At 42.7% G+C, this 21,905-nt stretch overlaps 2 protein-coding genes across 2 annotated transcripts; both read right to left on the reverse strand.

The window, feature by feature from the left end:
• Window positions 1-870: 870 nt before the first annotated feature.
• LOC306796780 (solute carrier family 12 member 3-like) lies at window positions 871-10,621 on the reverse strand (the record flags this gene model as incomplete). The annotated part of the gene is made up of 27 exons (XM_079295848.1): window positions 871-1,009; window positions 1,681-1,748; window positions 1,998-2,133; window positions 2,507-2,593; window positions 2,904-3,015; window positions 3,101-3,205; window positions 3,519-3,587; window positions 3,722-3,804; window positions 4,033-4,139; window positions 4,397-4,531; window positions 4,661-4,772; window positions 4,882-4,981; window positions 5,188-5,343; window positions 5,785-5,886; window positions 6,077-6,200; window positions 6,320-6,427; window positions 6,578-6,735; window positions 7,327-7,411; window positions 7,492-7,622; window positions 7,745-7,856; window positions 7,961-8,071; window positions 8,590-8,729; window positions 9,089-9,184; window positions 9,679-9,754; window positions 9,850-9,978; window positions 10,116-10,272; window positions 10,518-10,621. 27 exons carry the CDS (start codon window positions 10,619-10,621, stop codon window positions 871-873), a joined length of 3,042 nt encoding a protein of 1,013 aa, XP_079151974.1.
• An 8,117-nt stretch (window positions 10,622-18,738) lies between these two features.
• ltb4r (leukotriene B4 receptor) lies at window positions 18,739-21,589 on the reverse strand (the record flags this gene model as incomplete). The annotated part of the gene is made up of 3 exons (XM_079295577.1): window positions 18,739-19,900; window positions 20,058-20,325; window positions 21,111-21,589. 3 exons carry the CDS (start codon window positions 21,587-21,589, stop codon window positions 19,514-19,516), a joined length of 1,134 nt encoding a protein of 377 aa, XP_079151703.1. The 3' UTR covers window positions 18,739-19,513.
• Window positions 21,590-21,905: the final 316 nt, after the last annotated feature.

The raw sequence follows: 21,905 nt of genomic DNA on the forward strand, positions 1-21,905 counted from the left end.
AGGAAGCTTTGAGAAGCTCATTTCTCAAAACAAAGAGGACCAAGAACAGACCCCTGTGGGACACCTATTCAAACTCTAACAGCACTTGGAAACTGTACGACCAGGGTTCTACCAAAGATAACGACAATACCATTCAATGAACTGTTCATCCAGGCTACGAGGATAGTTCTATTTTTTCAAATATTACATTTATATATACTTTATAATATAGTAAAAAGGGAGTTATTTATGGAAACATCCTATAAGAGTGTCCATTCCTTCTTCTGAGTTTCTTTCAATAATTTATGTATTTCTTTAAATTTTCGTAGACCTTCACTTCATGTCATTAGTTTTTAAATTGTATGAACAGAAACACTATATACAGCATCTATATATACAAAGACGAGTGACAAATTAAAGGAAAAACCTTGATAAACGGCTAGAGATACCAAATGCAGATACTTCTAAGGCTGTAATACATGACACAATCAGTCTGTATCTGATCTCAGACTACTAGTTCAAAGAATTTCTCTTTGGGTCTGGGTGCGTCTTGTGTCGTTTCTGTTCCAGGTTGTGGCTCTTGCCTGTAAGCATCACAGGGGTCCTCCACTCTTCCTCTCCCTTTGCTTTCACTGGCAGCTGTAGCCAAGTGTGGCCGACTATGATGGCATCGACATCCTGAAGATAATCTTGGATGCAAGTATCTGCATTGGTGTTATCTTCCATCATTGCCTATAAGAGCTCTTGCACTCTACACATTTTCTTTATGTTCAGATATTATAGAGGTTTAATTTTAACCCTCCGCTGGTACCAATTGCGCGTATATTTTTTTGTTTCTTACTTATTAAGTTTGTGTGACTTAATTTAGTGTCCATCCCTTTAAATCCGGATTCATTGGCAGTAGAAAGTGAGCACGTTCTGCTGGTTTCCTCGTATCAACACCGCGGGGCAGTGGAGGCCACAGGTCAGAGTATCCAGCCAGGCCATGTACAGAGCACTGGTGCAGTCTCTGTGTGGCACAGGAAGGCTCCTGAGGAAAGAACCATCACATTTACATGAGCATAACAACACTGCACAAGAATGAAGACTCTTATGTGTTGAAAATGTTGCAAAAGGCAAATCAGTGCTCTGAGCATCATCTGAGCACTGAATGTTCTTGCTTTTGACTATTTGCTGTTCGTCCGTGTATTCATGAGGTGACACTTTTACCCCTCGTCACAGAGATTCAAAATCTTAATGGGATTATTCGAGCTGAATAAAGGTTAGATGAAATAAACAAAACAAATACAAGCGTTTAACCCTATTCAGCATTTAGTAAATGTTTATAACACACTATAATGTAGTTGTTAGCACACATACTTGTTTATACATGTAAAATATGTCTTCCATGTAACAAATGCTGTCCTTATATCTGCTCGCAGCTGCATTATAGTGTTCTATAAAACCTTTAATGTTACATGTTAATGTAGTGCTTATAAATGCTAAATTGTAACTTATTTTTTTCAATAATTTTCCTCCAAAACAAATGGGGAGCATCTCCAAAATATCTACCAATATCATAAATACTGACTAATTAGAAGTCAGAGGAGCAAAGTCCCAACATGTCATTTGTATTAAATATGCACAATTTGCAGGAAATGTAATGAGTCTTGATATCCTCATTGATCATAACTCAACTCATCATGTGAACTGTGTACTCACACAAGCACGAGAGCAGCGTGTTGAGAATTCCTCCGGATGAGCTCATTCAGCCTCACTTTTCTCTCAGACTGTGAAGGAGGAGAAATTCATTTGAGACATTTGAAGAGTTTATTCACACCGAGCAGAATCAGGCTTCATTGCTCCCAATTTACACGAGAACAAGGACAACAAAGTTGAACAAATAAAGGTAAAGAATAGACAGTAGCTATTATGTAAACGTATATTATTCATGTATAAATATATACATAAATACTGTATATTGACACCAATGACAACAGCGACAGTATGTTTGTTGACCTGAATGTACACACACACACCTTAAGTTTGAAGGCCTCAAACTCTTTGTCCGATATTTTCCATGGGGCGCTTTGTCTCAGTTCCTGGACTGAGACGCCTTCCTGCTGTTCATCGTGGAGCCTGAAGGGGGCGACACTGTCCACAAACCTACCGAGGCTGAGAGGCGGCAAGAGCAGAAGGACAGAAGTCGGCGTGCGATGAAGGATAGAGATAAAATGTATTGAAATTACAAACGGCAGTCAGAAATGTATGTATTATTTTAAACCTAAACATTTTTTACGTGACAATAGCATTTGTTTGGGAGCGGAGCAATCCATGATTGTCATCTTGAAAAGCAACACTTTTTGGTGCCAGAGTCAAAACAAATAAGATACTGCACATGGTGCCTTTCATTTATTGTAAATTGATTGTTTAAAATAACGCTGAACCCAAAACAGTGAGGCTGCCAGCCAGACTGATCCCCTCCTGTATCAGTGCAAATGTTCAGATTTCAGTGAATGTTAAGACAGCGAGGGTTTTATGGACATACTTTTTGGCGTTTGGATGCCTCTCGCTGTCCGTCATGACTGTAACGTTGTTAAAATCCAAGCGAAACCTCTTCAGCAGAGCGATCATCCTAAAAGAAGCGACAATCAAAGTCTCAGCATACAAACACACTCTGATCTACAATGTACACGATAGTGTCCTCTTCCAATGGATTGCACAAAATACCATAAATCTACCAGATTACAATCTACAGCAATCAACCGGCATGAAAAAACGTATTAATAGAAATAAAAAATAGGATTTCAATGATTTGAAAAAGATACAATATAAATGAAGATCAAAGTCCTTACTGGACTGCAGACCAACAGGTGATTTATTTCAAAATTCGACACACAAGATAGAAAGTTTTACTTTTTTTCCAACATCACATGAAAACCTACTCGTTGCGGCCTTCCTCCATGTTTTGTTCATCTCCTACGATGAAGACCCTGATCTTACTGCGGTGCCAGCGTTTCCTCCTGGTGAGCAGGTAAGGAACCAGCAGAGTCAGACCTTTCAAAGAGAAGAAGCGGATCGGTGATCACGCATATTAACAACAAGTCGACGCGTGTGCCGTGCTTGCTTTGTCAGATCTCACCCCCGTCGTCAGCTATCCAGTAGACGTCGATGGTCTTCTTCCTCTGGTCGTTCTGAAACACCGTCTTGTTCTGTTCACTGTCGCCTCCATCGGAGATGTCGTCCGCTGTAACAGAAAGAGGAGGAAGAGTGAGGCAACATTCTTGTCTGTCTGCGCAGCGGGTTTTTAGGGCTCTTTCCCTAAAAACAGCGGCCCGCTGGAGCCCAAAATGACACGTGAGAGTACATCGCTAAATGTAAAGGGTGATGACGTCAGGTATGTGTGACCGACCGAGGGAGCGCGTCAGTAAGGAAGTTAATGAGTAACTGAGGAAGGGAAGGAGTGTGTACTTTATTATTACTGCGTTTGAATCACATAGGAATGACTGCTGGAATATCAAAAAATAACATTGTAAATCACATGTAAATACCATGCTCACCCGATTCCCTCCCAGGAGATTGCTGGTCGTCGGTTTCACCAGATTCATCCGGCTCAAAGCCCTGGTTCACTGGAGGAAGGGCAATACATTCCTCATCATCGTCTTTGTTTTGTTTTGTTTAATATTGTACTAATATGTTATGTTGTAGGAAAGCATGCAGAGGAAATACATGACGAAGAGATTACGAAGTCTGGATTTGAAACCTTCAAAATCTAACTGGTCAGAGACATCCAGCCCGTCCATCATCCTCAAGATACACAAACAGGAGTTGGCGTCAAAGGTATCGCTGGAGAGAAGAGAGAAGGAAGTGAAAATGGGAGTTTTAAAATGGAAATGGGGATGCAAATTAATAACAAAATTATTCTTATTGCACGCTATAGAGGCTGGATTTTAGCTGAGCAACAATGAATTTTCAAATAGTGCAATATTTCCTCACACTGTAGAGAGCTGTGTAATCTTTCAATGCCACTAGAAACGGAGAAAGTCAACTGCTTTATTTAACTTTAACACTTACTATATGGTGTTGATATAATCTTCAATGCTTTCAGGTGAACTGTCCCTCCAGTTTGCCTTGAAGCCCAGGACCAGAGTGTTGGGCTTCAGCTTGCCGAGACCAGAAGCCTTGAAAGAAAAATACAGATTAAAACACAAAAGATATTATGCAGGTATTGCCAGGATGATCAAATGTTTGTAATACTTTGCACCCAATAGAAGGCGTGTCCTGCAAAACAAATGAGAAGACGTCTGAATAATAAAAAGACAGAACCACGAAGATGAGATGATGGAACTTGTCGTCATCGTGATCCGAATTTGAAGTCGGATAAACTCAGTTAAAGTGCTTTGTTTCCCACGGATTTAAACACAAGCAGACGTTTCACCTGTAGCAAGTGTCGAGCTCCAACTCTGAGGCTGTCGGCAGTGAACGGAGTGTAAAAGGAGCGCACCTTCCTCCTGTTCATCCACTTCACCAACAGATCTGTGGCGTCCTGCGGCCGAGTCTGCCTGCCGTGCTCCTAGAGGGGTCGGGAGTTCAATTACGTCTTTTACATGATATAATAACTAATGAAAGACGTAAAAACAAGCTAACATGACCTAACATGATCAACATAAAGGAGATGTGTCATCTCTCATATATCACTGACCATGATTATGTCTCCACAGATCATGAGGCTTATGTGTTTGGTGAAGGAGCCGACAAAGTCCACCAGTGCCGGTCGCTGGTTTGGTGGCCCAGTCAGGACGAGGCATTGTGGTCTGACGGAACACAGATCAGACTCCAGTTCAAAGATGGATGAGACAAATACCACAGAAGACTGTACGCTGACACGTGAGAGGAGGATGACTGATGCATGACATAACACACCTAAAATTCTTGACGTGATCCTCGACACCAGACAAAGAAAGGGAGTACGACAAAGCCATGTTGTATGTACCGGCCTGCACTGACGAACCCCAGTTCACCTCTGAGGACACCGAAAACACACACACACACACACACACACACACACACACACACACACACACACACACACACACACACACACACACACACACACACACACACACACACACACACACACACACACACACACACACACACACACGGTGTTTAAGGAAGAGCAGAGAGCAGCTGTTGCTTTTTAGAACATACAGTGTGTTTTGAACTTACGGGGCTTTTTGTAGTTGACGTATCCGAAGAGCAAGAAGATGATGCCGAAGGTGGTGAGCGCCGCCCACCAGGTGAACATGATCATCAGCACCACAGAGACCACAGCTCCAAACAAAGCTGTCCACTTACTGTAGTAGTGGAACGACGGCCTCCAACCTAAAGGGGGGGGGGACAATATGAAATATGACTTTCGAGCGGTGCAAGGTGGCCTCTCACATGACCTGACTCTGTCCAAGACGTTGACGATTCTTTTTATTTCATTGTGCAAGGGAGGGAGACGTGTTTTATGCTTTACTGTCCTGAGATTGAGATCCCGCTCTTTCTTTATACTTTGTGTGTGTCCTGCTGCTGCCCCTTACAAAGTGCGTACTGTTGCATGCAGTATGCATTTAATTGCTCTTGAGGATTGTGGGTCAGAATAGTGATGAAAGCGTGCACGCTAGCTTGCATGCTGCAAATTGCGACCGGAATTTGCAGCATGTTGGTTTCTTTTAACCACGACGGCAATGTTTCCGTAACCTAAATCTCGGCCATAGCGGCCACTGGACAGTTCCCATGGGTCGTTTTTTGGAAGGCCATGACAGACAGGTAGCTCACCGGGGGAGTTGGTGATTGAAGCGTAAAAGCAGCTGAAGTTGATGAGGCTGTAGGAACACAGGAAGAAGTTGGAGATCAAGGCTGCGATGGTGTTCAGCTCAGCTGTAACGATGAAGGAGGGAGAAATCAAAAACGCATTGCACATCCAGAGCTAGATGAAGGTCATCAAACTTACGAAATTTCTCCTTACTTTAATATTTAATCATTATAACAAGAACATAAACACCTTATTGGCATATATAAACAAATATGTGAATTAATAAAAAACTATAACGTATTAGATTGCACCCACCAATGAGAATGAAAGCCACGGCGATGAGGTAGCAGAGTACATAGGCCCGGAGGGGCTCCTCATTTCTCCCATAACCCTTTGCAAAGAATCCAATGTACGGGTAGATCTCGTCTCTGCACAGACACTGGCAGAGAAGGCGGACAATATAAGCTCATTATTTTTGCTTCATTGCTATCTTCGATGACAGAATTGCATATTTTTGTACGTAAAATTGCAATTCAGAACAAAGGCTCGGTTTCTCACCTGAAAGACTTTCGGGGCGGAGACGAGGAAGCCGAGGGCAGACGACAAGCTGGCTGCAAAGACCCCGGCGGTGATGAGGTAGGACAAACCTGAAACTTGGCCCAGTACCTGGTTGGAATAGGATTAACATCATCATATTCTATATAACTATTTGTGAACAGAGATTGAAAACTGTCTTATTTTACAAAGCCAGTCTCAAACCAAAGTTTTTGATTTAAAAAAAGTTAAAATTATATTTAGATTCTGTGAACTTGATACCTTTGTGTTGTTGGCCAGACCATATTCACAAGACTGTGACTGGATGCACTTTGTGAAGTTCCAGCCCAGGTTACATCCCAGACCCACGCAGCCGTCGGTGATGTTTCCGGGCAGAAAGTCACTCATGTTCCCGGAGGCGTCCCGCAACACACATGACCCTGGAGGAGGATGAAGATGTAAACATTAGAGTCCTGATGCAATGTTGACGGAGAACTTGACACCTTTTTTGTTTCGTTTGGGGAGACTTTGACATCTAAGAGGAGTTGGCTGCCAAAAAAAGGAAAAAGATAAAGCCCTCTTTTCACAACTCCAATGATAACTTATAGCTCGTTCACATCTTGGATGATTCTTTGTAGACTAAACACCAACTGGACTTTATATTGGCACCATTATGAGTTAAGAAAAGAAAGCTGACCTCTGCATTTGACCCATCCCAGCATATTAGGAGCAGTGGGCTGAAGCGCCTGGGCAGCGATTACAGGTTCTGTGTCTTGCTCAAGGACACTTCGGCACAGGACACATAGCAGCCAGGGATCAAACCACCAACCTACCAGACGAGCCCCTCTACCCCATGAGCCACGGCCGCCTGCCCTTAATATGAGTGTTAAATCCTCAGGCCCCATGTCTTCTGTCTCTCCTCCCAAACTACCGAGCATCTCAGATAATCCCCACCAGTTCAGACAATTAAATCAAACCAAATGAGAAGCAAAGCAATTCAAAATGAATTTTATGTTGAATGAGTAGCTTACCAACAGTTACAGGGATAATGATATAGCTGATTGTAGTCCAGAAAATGGCCATGAGGGTGCCTTTGGGGATAGCAGTAGCAGGGTCCTGCAAAAGGAAATCGTAAAACAGGTCAATAGTTTGTTGGTGTCTGTAAAGAAAACTATCTGCATTCATTCTCTTCATACTTTGAGGTCTCCAGAGATGTTGGCCCCAGACAGGATGCCAATGGCGGACGGGAAGAAAATGGCAAACATCTGGAAAAAGTCGTCCTCGGGTCTTCTCCAGTCTGGCATCAGGTTCGATATGAGGATATCACCTGGTGACAAGCAGAAATAAAAACACTCTACTGATCTCTGATAAACTTAAAGATATACACTTTAAAACTGAGGATGACATGAAGTATTAAAAGGCAGTGTGTCCCGAGAAGCCTGAGCATACTACGGTATCCAAAGATGCCCTGGGCTTGTTTCTCTTGAGTGGCGGGTAAGAATGTGCCCACCAAGAAGTTGGCAAACGAAACCAAGATAACTATAAAGAACAAAATCTGGGCCTGAGGAGACGGAGACAAATGAGAGAGAAGGAGAGAAAAAAAGAAAAAACATATGAGTAAAAGGTAGTCAGTGAATAAATCGAGATGCGTCAGGATGTGCTCACCTTGGACTCCCATTCCATTCCAGCCAGTGAAACGAGCAGAAGGACAGTCACCGTGATCACGCCCACAATGCGCACGTCATTGATCGGATCGACCATGACAACACCAAACTCCTACATTCAAACAACCAGATCATTCACATAAACACAAGAAACCAAACATGAAATGTATATAGATTTAAGTTCGGGTAAACCTTGTGGGGATCATGCTCATATTACAATACTCATTTATTAATTTCAGGTTGTCAAATTATCCTATACATGGTGGCCAAACTACGACTGATGGTCCAACTGCAACAGCATATTATTTCCAATAAATTGTACTGTATTCACACTGCACCTCTTAGATTAAACACTAGATGTCACTGCAATTTTGAACATCTAACTTGACCTGATTACCAGTCGATGAAAACGTTTACCTTAGTTGATTCGGTAAACATGGCAGAAAAGAAAAGAGGGAAGATGGCGAGTAAGAAAGCTGTTTCTAGCTTAGAGAGCTAAAATGGTAAACTGAAAACATAAGAAAGGTGTCATGTTTGTGTCATTAGGGATTCTTCCCGTGTCAAATATCTGAACCCTCAAGGGTAGCGTAAATTGAACTATCACGCATCAATTTTTCGAGCCATGATTACCTGCATTAAATCACGGACCACCTCTGCAAAGCCAACGGTGTTGAGTGCACAGGCCAGGGCGTTGGCGAAGGAGAACACGACCCCAATTGGACCTCCAATTTCAGGGCCCAGAGAGCGGGAGATCATGAAATACGCCCCACCTGAAAATTATGTTACACAGAGACAAGGTTTTCAGATTATTGTAGATCAGTAGTTTTAAATGAGGCAGGAAAAAATACCAATCAATAATTTATTGTTATAAATTTACATATTCATTTTGTTCCTTTGTATTCAATCAGTTTTAGTTCAAATACAAGTTTCCAATTTTTGAAGCTCCAATTAGTTCCTTTTAATTGAGAAAAATAGAAGTGCATCACACATTTAACACATGAACCAATGTTCATACACTGGATACAAGCAACACATTACTGCAAGCATCCTCATGGCCGATGTTTTCAAGCCTTAGCACTCTTCGAGTGCACGACTTTGTCCGGACTTTCAGACACAGCAAGTGACTGACCTGAGGTCACCCTCCCGTTGGTGGCGATGGCAGAGATGGAGAGGGCAGTTACTGAGGTCACCATCACAGACATCAGGACAATAAGCCAGGTCAACACTGAGATGAGACAAATGAAGTTATTCATCATTACTATCAGGTTTGAGGTTTCATGGCATGTTTCTCCATCTTTGCCAAAGAAAGGCCGGTTACTGCTACTGTTTTGCCTCTGCATGACCAGATGGATGTACTTTACATGCATGCACCTCCTCAACTATAGAAGCTTTAGATATTGTCTGACATGGAATTGCCATAAAACAGTAAGTATGTAGGCCGGTAGACCTGTTCAGTGTCTGTTGGTAGCGTTTTGTAAGGTGGAAAACAAGTACTGTAAGTAAGGTACATGAAAGAGGTGGTGAATCAGTTATAGTCATCACTGACCACTGAAAAAACGACTTCAGGGTTTTACCTGAGATGAAACTCGACCAGCAATGTGCACACACTATTCTCATGCAACATAATGCGTAAAGGTAAACCAACTAAAGTCATATAAGTTACAGCCAGAGAACAGAGGAGTGAAAGGGACTAATGTATGGAGGGATGAATGAACTCACAAATGCCGGCCTGAGATGTGATCCACGAGAGGCGGAGGAACAGGATGACTCCCCAAATATTCAGCATGCAACGAACCTGTGACGAACGTACGATAAAAACAGCTGAGTAAAATATTTGTTAAGATTTGTCAAGTGTTATGTAGCCTACATTCAAATACAAAGTTTGCTCACCATGACTCCAGTCACCCAGCCAAATCTAACAGGACCTTTCCCCTTCGCTGGTGATTCTTCATTTCCTCCGCCTGGAGCACTGCCACCTCCTGAGTCTGTATTGGGGACCTCGATATCTGCCTCCGACTCCTGAGAGAAATACATTTCATACAGTGAAAAACATTTTTAAATAGCCTGATGATAATGGTGGTGTGAGTGGAAATGTATTCACAGCAATGGTCTGCTAAGTTAGATGATGCAAGTTGCCTGTGAGCTGGAAAACTTACCTCAAAAGACCTGCGGAGAACCTCAAGAGATGGACGGCTCCTCGACTGGCGGTTTGGCAGTGTGCTGGCATAATGCTCCAGCTGTGGCACCAGGTCTATCGTGCTGTAGACGGAAGATCGCCGCAGCTCCATCCTGGAGCCCTGCTGCTCTGATGCACTGTTGGATAAGAGGCGTTGTTTAATATATATATATATGTATAAAACAAAAATAACAGCAAATATTGCAGTAAATGTTGAAGGTCATTTGTAATTGTCATGAGCTGCAGTCCCTTTAATGGCCACTAGACGCTGCTAGATGCTGAGAAAGTATTGTGATGTGACAGAAAAAGCTTTGCAGGCATAGAAATACTATCTTTATGACTTTGGGAAGTGAAAATGGACACGGCAGTAAACATCACAAACCTTGAATCCGTGTCCGAGACAACAATGGTTGGAGGAAGTTGGAAGTTACCATCTCTAACTTCACCCGGGGCCAACCCATCACGTTTGGATGTGAACTGCCCCATCGGCACGTCTCACTGATTCCTGTGAGACAGAATGGGTAAATAGCGCTGACGATACAACCAGCAAATTATGAGAAAACTTGTTTTTACAGAAACGATGAGATGCCACCTTGGTCCTCTAACAGTGACCACGTCTTTAACTAACTGTTAATAAGTCACATTGGTCTCACTTGGACTCAACTGAGGTGGTTTTAGTTCAATCTTGACAGGACTGATAGGTCACGCAATAGTCAGAAGTGTTGCCGGGTCTCTTGGTAACTCATAGAGGCAACGAAAAGGTAAGCCGATGGGTCGATTTGCTTTTCTTCCATTTGTATTTATTGTTTTTTTTAAAAAACACATTCATACTCCCAACTTGTCAAATACCGCTGCATGATCAGTGGCCCTGAGCTTTAAACTATTACCCTCTAGGTAGCCTTGAACAATTTTCGATGTGTCATGGATGGCGTGTCGGTTTCCACTCGTTACATGCAGTGTCTTTTCAAAATAAACTTCCGTGTGCAGGAAAAGTGTCGGTTTTGTAGGTTAACTTTGTCTTTAGGTTTGTTTTTGCAAAAAAAAACCTACTTGGTCAATTTGTTGTGTAGCTGGAAGGACACTAACAGCGGTATGCAGGGTGAAAGTCCTGCGTTTGTATTTTGGTTGATTTTCAAACTTGTAGTCTTCAGTCTCAAATGACACTGACTCGAGTGACATCAGTTGAGGCAATTTGTCATACTTTGCGCAGGAGCAACAAAGGGCTTCATATAATTATTTCCATGGATTCAGCAAGAACTGTAAAAAGACTGACATGTAAATTGGTGACCAGCGCAGCTTTAAATACATCTAGTCTCCACTGTAACCCCGTTGGTCTACTTAAGCTCGTACATGTTTTATTTCACTGATGCTGATTCATACTGTTCAATGAACTCTTTCTCGTTTGACTAATTACTGATGAAGTGCACGTCTTGGCAGTGGGTGTCCTCTGTTCTACTGAGCTCATCTATGAGGCGCCTGCATAAGGAATGGAACATGTGCAAGTCTTTAATAATCTGCGAGACAAATGTCCCTGTACGCATTTCTTTCAAGTACGACAAAGATACATTGTTGTAGATTGTTGCAAATATAAAAGACGTAATATATTTATCATAATATTGTAATAACCTATAATTGAATGATATAAGTCGGCGTCTGGTTTTATTTTGAGCTAAATAAATGAAGTGGAAAAAAAATAGTAAACTCACAGTAATAACCTAAAGTGTATCAAATCATAATACAAATTTAAACATGATTAAGCCTTGAAATGATACTGAGATCTGAAAACAGTTAATTAGTATGCTATTTAGAAGAAAACAAGTTTACAGTACTCACCAGGTTTTTTCTATTCCAGATGAATACGCTGTTGTCAATGGATGAAATATGTTCCTTTGATTTCACACTGCGACTCTTTACATTTATACCTTCACGGAGGGGACATCCCCTCCCATCTTACCTCACCTTCCTCCCTTCCCTTCCCCTCACACACACACACACACACACACACACACACACACACACACACACACACACACACACACACACACACACACACACACACACACACACACATCTTCATTATTTACACGAAAAGAAATGGAAGATAATATCACAAAAGGTAATTTTGTTTTATTCTGATGTCTTAGTTCATGCCAGAAATTCTGTTATTTAAAATAAAGCATGACTGTTGAGTCATGCTTTATTTCAAATAACAGATGAACGACAACATATTTTCAATTTAAAATAAACCTTCAAACAAATTGGTTCACACACTCATCTTTACATTATTTTTCAATGCCTGTCATCAATATTATTTAAAAAAAATAAAAAAATTGTATTTTATTACTATTTGTTCCAGATAAATGTTTTTGAATAATTTAAAAAAATAATTACAAGAACTTCAAATAAAAGTTATCCCATTTTTTATTTTTTTAAGACAACACTAATCCTGAATGACAGTGCATATTTTTCAATTGTCCTGAGATGAGGCAACAGCTGGGCGGAAGAGTTTGTTTCATGACTCAAGCTACGTTTTCTCAAAATTGTTGACTAGTCATGTGTACATGTCAATATGGAAAATCCGGGTCCTCCTCCGCTGAAGATGCGGAAGAAGTATAAAGTGTGATAACGGTACTCTGCTCCATTTCTTACCTTCAACTCTTCAGCGTGGACTTGAACAGTTGTTCTAAAAAGACAGTTTCGTTATCGTCAAATGTCTCTCGAAAGACATTCTCAAGATGTCAATCAATATCTATTCAAAAACTAAATAACAATTGTCTAATTTCAAACAATGTGTGTAAACAACAGATAGTGAGGTACAATAAAATACCTAACATCTACACGCATGTAAACTCATATAAACATACTGTTTTTATGCTTTCAAAAATGTGTACAAATTAGAAACAACAGTAGCAGTGCTTGGGTTGTTGTTGATGTTGACACTTCAAAATCAATAAAGTATAAATATTCTGCCATACAATTTGAAAAACAGAAGTATCAGAAGTAATCCCATGAATCTGCATTAAAAAAAGACAATGTTATGTCAACCTGTTTTCGCTTTGGTCTAAGAAAAACAGACTTCTAGACTCCATACTGAGTTCCTTATTTAAGGTAAGAAACTTCTTGCAGTGTACGTCACATTACCCAGCTATTATTAAACCTGCACTCTACGTGTTCACAATGCCATTGTGCCTTGGTCAAAGTCACTTGTTACACCCACACGGGAAGAGGAATCACTAAAGTAGGCGTCTACGCGGAGGTCTTGGGATATGAATCAGTCGTAAAAAGTGAAGACTCTACTTAACATAATTACTGTGTGATGCTCTTGTCATTCTTGGCAAAATCGGATAGAACTCTATATATATTTACCTCTATGAGACCCTTCAGACACCCAGGGTCGTGCAACAGAGGGATGTTTGTGTATGGAAACATTCTCTTGCAGCATTGCCAAAGAAAGGCGACTGACTCGCTCGTGACCTCCGTGAACTTGGAAGCTTCCGTCATAATGACTCCGTTTGCAGTTCACTTTGTAGGTGAGGTCACATTAAGAGAGCATCACAAGGGCGATGTATAAGGGTCTGATGACAAAATAAATATAGGTGGAATGAGTGTGCATGTGAACTTTCCAAGAATGCAGCGATCACACGGTCCCTCCCTTGGTTCTCCCTTTTTAGCACTCTGACAGGAAACGAGCCGTCGCCTGCATCGTGGCGAGCGGGTGGACCAGGTCTCGGTGGGTACAGCGACACTTTACGGCGACCGAAAAGGACGAGGAATGAGAAGGGGTAGAGACGGAGAAAGTAAAACCAGATGTGGATGATGTTGGGGCGAAAAGGAACCCAACGAACTCTCCACCAAAACCAAAAACATGATGCAGCAGATTCCAAATCAATCAAGCAGACACTAAAGCAGGGGTGGGCAAACTTTTGGGCTCAGGGGCTCAGGGTCTGCTCACACACATAGGTAGAGCCAAACAACACCAGCATCCTCTGTGCCATCCTCCTGATGTTTGGAAACTTGGCTTCGCTTAGTGAAGCATAAAACTCATCCAGTTTAAGGGAGTTGAACTTCTCCTTTAAGACAGAGTCACATTGAAGGTCAATCAGTTCCAATTGCAACTCCTGCGGCGCTGTTTCATAGTCTTGTGACAGGGGACATGACACCAGCTGAAGTGACTTGTCAATTTTTTCAAAATCAGCGAACCGCCGGCAGAATTCTCCGTGCAGGTCGTCCAGCGATTTGCTGTATTTCTTCATCTGTCGAGGGGCCTCTTTCAGTGCCGCTAGTGTGGAGAAATGAGCGAATGATTTGTTTGAAAACTCCAAAAATGAGCTAATCTCCTCTTTGAGCTCCCACACTCGTCGACATACTTTCCCCAAACTTAACCAGCGGACATGAGAGTGATAAAGCAAGTCCTGGTGATCACCATCAGTTTCCTCAAGGAACTTAATAAACTGACGATGCTGAAGTCCCCTCGCTCGTATACAGTTAACGAGTTTTACAACTGGCTTCACTACATGATCAAGCTTCAGTACAGATTTACACAGGGCTTCCTGATGGATTATGCAGTGCAGGAAAATTACATCCAGCTCAGGGTTTTCCTCTTTCACCTTATCCTGGATTCTTTTCAGCAGCCCGACGTTTTTTCCTGTTAAGTTTGGCGATCCATCTGTGGTGACATTGGCAAGTTTACACCAAGGTAGCTTCAGCCTCTCGATGACACCAGACACCTTGTCATACCAAGTCCTCTCCTCATGTTGTCCCCTTCAGAGATTCCATGGTCAAAAATTAGTTTAATATTGTGTGTGTGAATGTTTGTTTTTTTTGTTTAAAGATATGGGAAGCCGGTATCTGCTTCAACCAAAAGTTCATATTAGATCATCTCCAATGGAACTTTTGTTACAGGTGAATAGTTGATATTGTTGGTGCAGCGTTCCTGCCAGTTCCTCTGCATAGGATTTGAAAACACACCACTTTTGTTCCATCTGATGCAAAGAAGATTAATCTGCTCATTTTTATTCGGTCAGAAAACAGTGAAAAATGTCATAATCACAGGCAACAGGTAATATCCCCCCATAGCTAATCAAAAAACCTCAAGATATTCAGTTCACATTCAACTTAAATGTAAAAAAAAAAGCAAATATTAACATTTGGGAAAATAGATCCAGTCCTTTGTTCCAAAAAGCAACTGTCAAGATTGTTGACTCATCAATTAATCGACCGACATGTCAGCTTTACTCTTCACATGCACAGAAAAACTGTCGTTAAAAGGCTCAGTTTTAACAGGGTGAACGACAGCATCTTTTCAATGACAGGGAAAACGGTGAAGATGTGAAATGATGAGAACACTGCAGGAGATAGTTTCCCATGGACCCAACAAGCTGAGGGGGCAGGTTTGACTCACCCACAGCTGCAGGGTTAGATCTGTATTCTGGAAGCGACACGTCCTCCTGAAAAGCTGCTTCTGCTCAGACCTTCTTTTACTTTTAAATTTTTTTAATTGAGGTAGTTCAGGTTTTGTTTGACGGATAAAGAAGGTTTTAAAGTTCTAAATTTGCAAATTGTCACACGGTCCAAAAAAAGAAAACCCCTTCAGGGTCGTCTCGGTGTGCCACAGCTCATCTCCTCATGCTGATCCTGGAACCTCCAGGTGTTTTCCATCAGTCACTAATTATGTGTGGTGTCAGTGATACCACACACTCCTACCTACCAAACTAAAATACTTTTTCTTTGACGACGATGAACTGAGAATTGGTCCCATATCCAACAACTGGCCATCCAGCACGATTATGCAACGCCCGGCTTGATGTTTTCAAAGTACACAGTTCAAAAACTTGACTTTAGGGGGAGCTGTTGGGCACTATAACAAAGTCAGAGATGAATCAAACATCAGTCACCATCAGTGTCAGACTCCTCACTGTCCACACATTTCCGTCCCACGCTGCTCTCAGTCTGTGTCGATTTGTCTCTGTATGTCTGGGAGCGACTACCCAAGGGATACAAAGTGGGATACAAAAGGGATACAAAGTGGGTGCATCGCTGTGGGAGCTTTATGCCTCATCCATACACAGATCTGGCAGCTTGTTCCTTGCCACTTGCTGAAGTATTTTATAATTTAAGAAGCACTGGTTGATTCTTTCGTCTGGCTCAATAAATCCCGAGGAGCTGTCATTTATACAAACTAAAATAATGAATGAGATGTTGTTGAAGGAACTGTAATACACAGCTAGAGGTGGGGGCTTCAGGGCAGCCAGGGTTGGCACATCGGAGACACTGAGTCTGAGAAGAGGAGTCTGTGCAGTTTCGAGCTTGAGTCAAAGCACATCAAGGTAGGCGTGCACGTCATGGGGGGGGGGGGGGGGGGGGGGGTACTCATTGGCCTGAAAACAGTCGTATGATGTCTTTTGTGGGTCTGCAGGAACATCTTGAGTCTGATCTCATCATGATGCCACCGGAAACCCTGCGATGCAAACTAGGGGCTTTTGAGATTGACAGACGTGGGCAGGAAGGATGTCGGGTCGGATGCAATTGGTTGCACCTTGGGAAATGTAGGACATCAAATTAAATGAACTGACGCTTGTGTAAATTCCAAGAACGCGAAATCAATTTGTACTCTTCTGACTCTCCAACACTTCAGTTTAACCACTTCAATCCAAAATGATGCTCAACGACGTCACACAAGCCACAACAAGTACTCTCGCAACACTTTTGTCCTATTTATCTTCCTGTCATCAGTGACAGAAGTCGACTACAGTTAGAACTGAGCGTGTGTGTGTGTGTGTGTGTGTGTGTGTGTGTGTGCGTGTGTGTGTGTGTGTGTGTGTGTAGGTGTGTTGGACAGGCGAATGTTAAGATAATAACAGGTGCAATTAAAGTCTAATTATTTTTTCTTTCTATTCATTAAAGACCTTCTCTTCTGGTTGCTCTTTGCCTCTTTATCTTATTGCATTTTATTTTGTATTATAAACAAAGACATCACTCTGAAGCCATTAGCTTAATTGCTTCACAGGTTTACAATCTTTTACCATTTATTTCACCAAGTCTTCTGTTTCTGAGTAATATCTCCAAATTTGCAAAGTCTTGAAAGAGGAATAACACAAAGCGTTGATATTTGAAGTGCAATAGTGCGTTTGATCTCCCAAATCATGTAAAGTTATCAATTCAGCACTGAGACATATAGCTAGAAACATAAATATTAAACAGAGTAGCAAGGAAATGAGGCAAACAGCAGTTCATGACATCTGAGTTCTCTTAATGTTGATCACTGATCGAATCATTGCTGATGTTTGAGAAACTATTAAATAATTGATCTATTTGACCTCGAAGTCTTTCCTGATCAGCTGCTTCTTCCTTCATGGTTGTGCTTTGTCTTTTGTTATTCCTTCAGACACAAACTAATTAGAAAATTCAATGAATCATTTCAACAGATTACTTTTTTCAACATCACCTCATAAAAATGTTGTTTTCCGTCATTTCACATTGTACGTACAACTATGCCAACAACTCTTCAGCTCCATATCAAACTCTTCTATTCTGCTGGGCTTAACGCAGTCCAGAGGGTCATTTAGGCCTTCAAAAACACAGGATTAATTCCCAACAGGAGGCTCTCACGGCATTCAAACAGGTCCACCAGGTGGCGGAGTACGTAAAATTAAGTAACAAAAGATGAAATTAAAATCCTTAAACCACATCTCGTGGGTTTCCTCAGCAGACGGATTGGGTGTATTCACAGTTATCATGTGACCACAGGATGAAATTTCAATCAAGTAGTTGTATGTGTGGTGGGGTTGGTGAACCCGCCGTCTAGCAGAAAGCATCAAAGACACCACACAGTCTAAAGTGTCTTGTTGTTGCTAGGCAGTATAGCAATAGTCAGGTATAGTCAGGTGTCCTGTAAAATCCAGACGTTTTCAGTGCCCTTACCCAAGGCAATGACCTGTGAGTGGCTGTGTGGATGTGTGGCAGTGTGTACAAAAGAACAGAACTCAAACACAAACCAAACGAAGGAGCGTTTAAGGGCAGACACACCGGCTCAGGTGTGGCTCATACTGCGGATGACCGTCCTATCAGACAACTACATGCACAGCAACACCTCACGTACGGGAGGTGGAGGGTCGTCATAAACGTCAAGAATGAACCTTCGAGTTTGAGAATCCTCAAGGTCTTGTTTGAGGAGAGCGTGTGGTTGTGCAACATTCTTATTTCACATTTCTAACAGCAACAAACCTCTTGGTTGCTACAGCTGAGACGGAGCCGCCAGCATTTCGTCATCATCCTGTACTTGGATGTTGTCATGCTCGGATCTCTTGTTGTGAGCCGCCAGCTTTAAATGTGAATCGTGTTTTCTGTCAATTTTGCTGTGATTCTTAAAGCTTTTGAGACCAACTGTGAACCACGTGAAAGCTGAAAGCAACTTGGCAGTTTAAAGTCAGGGGTTGTGAAATCGTGGTCAGAGATGATGCAGGTATAAGAGCGAAGGGAAGGATGTGTTGCTGAAATGTTTCATATGCAATGATCTGTTCATGAGGCTGAACATTGCGGAAGTGCAAACCATGTACATCATGTACTCGTTTCGACCTCTTCTGCAAAATACGCTGCAGCAGAAATTCAATATTTAGAAAGCTTTATTAAATTAACAAACATTCTTTTGTTTTTGAAATGTAAAACCACGTCCAGAATCGATTTGATAATTTACATATCCAAATATAGGTTATTATTATGTAATTAAGTAGCATGATTTTTAATGCAAAAGAGACATAAAATATACAAACAGATGATTGGTACACTGCTTTGAATAGAAAAACAAGCAAACACAAGTAAGAATGTTTTCTGGGTGACGGTTTTACTTGAACAGTCCTTTCTTCTACAAAGCCATGCTAGCTCTGTGAGGCTATACACTTCGGAATAGTGGTGCTTTGAGCTAAATGCACCATCTTACTTCAGCGTGTTAGCACGCTCGATAATTACCACTCGACACAAAGTGCAGCTGAGGCTGATGGGAACGTCGCTAAACGCGCTGCAGGCATTTGGTCATGAACTTTAACGTGTGTACCAAATTTCACGCCGATCAATCCGATAGTTGCCGAGGCATTTCACTCAAAAACCACAAATGGCAACCTTGTGGTGGCGCTCCGGCAAAAGTCTGGATCACCGAAGCCTTTGGGATTCATCCTCTGGGGAACATGAATGTGTGTACAAAATAAGTGCCAGATCTATTTAACAGATGTTTTATTTTTTTATATGTCATTGGATAAGTGAAAACTTTGACCCTCTGGTGGTAAAGTCATTCTGATTCATCCTCCGGGGACCATGAGTCTGTGTCTAATCATTTAATTAAGAAAAGTAGTCCAGGGAAGACAGCGTGGGTTTGGAGCTGAAGCGCTACTCTTTCTGCTGAACACTGGTCAGAGTCTTGAGTTCAGGCTCGTCGCCCTCTTTGCCCGCCACACTGCTGCTCCGGTTCTTGCTCTTGCCTTTGAATGGCCGCCCCAGTTTGATCGACAGCGTGTTCAGGACGGAGCTCTCGTCCGCCGCGGAGCCGCTGCGGCTGCTGCGGGTGAAGATGGACGTGCTCCGGCTCTCCGAGTTGGTGGCCTCGAAGAGCTTGCCCATGAAGCTGAGGCCGGCCTGGCGGATGTGGGAGCTGCCGGCGAACACGTAGAGAATGGGGTTGACAGCGCTGCTGAAGTACGCGAAGGCCGTGACGTTGGGACGGGCTTTAAGGGCCGCGGCGATCACCGGCTGGCTGCCCTGCAACAGACCCACCACCTGGAGGATGGAGAGGGAGGTTAGAAGAAGGGAGGAAACAGCAAAGCTCAAAGAAATAAAGGTCCCCCCAAACGTTATTGTAGCATTTCACCTAAAAAACACCACATTATCTGAATAGTTGCACATGTTTGGCATCTAATCAATCCTTTTTTATCACCTCTATGATGTTGACGATGTGATAGGGCAGCCAGAATACTGCGAAGGCAGAGATGATCAGCAGGATGAGGCGGCTGCCTTGCCCTCTGCGCTGGAACTTGGCGCTTTGCAGACGGCAGAAGACGGAGGAGTAGCAGGTGTTGATGAGGGAGAAAGGCACCAGGCAGCCCATGATGGTCTCGAAGAGGTACTGGAAGACCCGGTGGCCCACGCTGCCCCAGTGGTACGGAATACAATACCAATACGTGAGGTTCTTTGGCTTCAGATTACTTCAGTGGAGGAGGAAGAAACACACAAATAGAAAGTGAATGTGACAGTCGTACTGAGTTCAGTCAGATCTATGACAAGATATGGTTATTAGTGAGTTTGTCAGCACTAACTTATAGCAGAGATATCAGTATTTTTCTGAGCATTTACTTAAATCCAGGACAATTGAGAGACAAAGCTTCCAAATTAGTTTGACAATCAATTTTCAGCTGTGTGTATGGAAGTTTGTGAGTGACAAAACTAGCAGTGTAATCTTGTTCGACCACACCTACATCAGTTTGCTCACTCAGCTTTCGCATTTCTGTCGAAGAGCTGAGCAATGAAGAGGGTAAACTCACAACAGACAGATATGGGCATGTTCTACTGAAGCCTGTTGTCCCAAAGTGTTGGCGACTCTTCACATTTGCAAGAGCCCTACTGAATAGTGTTGTTCATAAACCTCCATTTTCAGGCTGCTTGTCTGCTAAACGGCATCACACCGTTTTTTTCTGATGCCTCCTGTTGTTGCCCTGTCGTCCTTTTCAGCTGTAACACTGCAAATATCTTATCTTATCGTCTATGATCCATAAAGATCTGAATTGTCGGTAAATATCTCCAAAGGACACCTAAGTTAACACTAAAAATGACAGCTTTAACACAAAATAAAGAGAGGCAATCATTTGTAAAAGTTTTTTTTTGACAGACACACAGATGTCAATTAACTTTACTTGACTTCAGCTCCCCTCTCCTTTGCAGCAGCCATGAAAACCTCAACATAACAGACCCAGAAAGGACTTCTTCGCCTCACCTGCGGTAGAAAGGCATCGGCAGTGACAGGAGGAACGCCAGCACCCAGACCACCAGCAGCAGAACCAGCAGGGAGCGCTTGGTTCTCATTCTCTGCGACAGGAAGGGCTTCGTCACGGCCAGCCAGCGGTCCATGCTCATCAGGCAGATGAGGTAGATGGACACGTACATGTTCACACTTGACAGGTAATGCACCAGCTTGCACGCTGCCGAGCCAAACTCCCAGCCGCGGCCTCCGGCCAGGTAGCGCAGGAACAGAGGGGCGCTGAGCAGCACGGAGGCGTCCGCCAGAGCCAGATTCAGCACCAACAAGCAGGTCACCGAGCGCTTCTTCACCCGGCAGAACACCGACCACGCCACAAACAGGTTCCCGGGGAAGCCCAGCACAAACGCCAGGGTCAGGATGGCGATGCCGACCTGGGCGCCGACGGACAGAGATGAGGAGGCCGGCGGGGCGGAGATGGTGATATTGGATGCCATCAGGAAAGCCTCTGAAGAAATGTGAGTTTGGCTTCGAGAACTGTGAAACTGACACAACCTTTCAACGGACAACAAGAGGCAGGAAACAGGATATGTTGAATTAAGGTGTTTGAGGAGTGAATGTGTGTCAATGCTGCGAAATATTGCACAATATTTTGACATCTGTGTGACAGTATCTCAAAACAAGATGTTTCTGTAATGTGGGTGGAAAGCGGTAATCATCATAAGAGAGGTCAAAGGCCATGAGCTGCCTCTTCGCAGATATTAGGGTTTTATTCAGTGTGCTGAAAGACATTATATTCAATTTATTGCATGT

Source organism: Melanostigma gelatinosum, assembly GCF_949748355.1.
Source record: "Melanostigma gelatinosum genome assembly, chromosome: 23".
Classification (NCBI taxonomy): Eukaryota; Metazoa; Chordata; class Actinopteri; order Perciformes; family Zoarcidae; genus Melanostigma; species Melanostigma gelatinosum.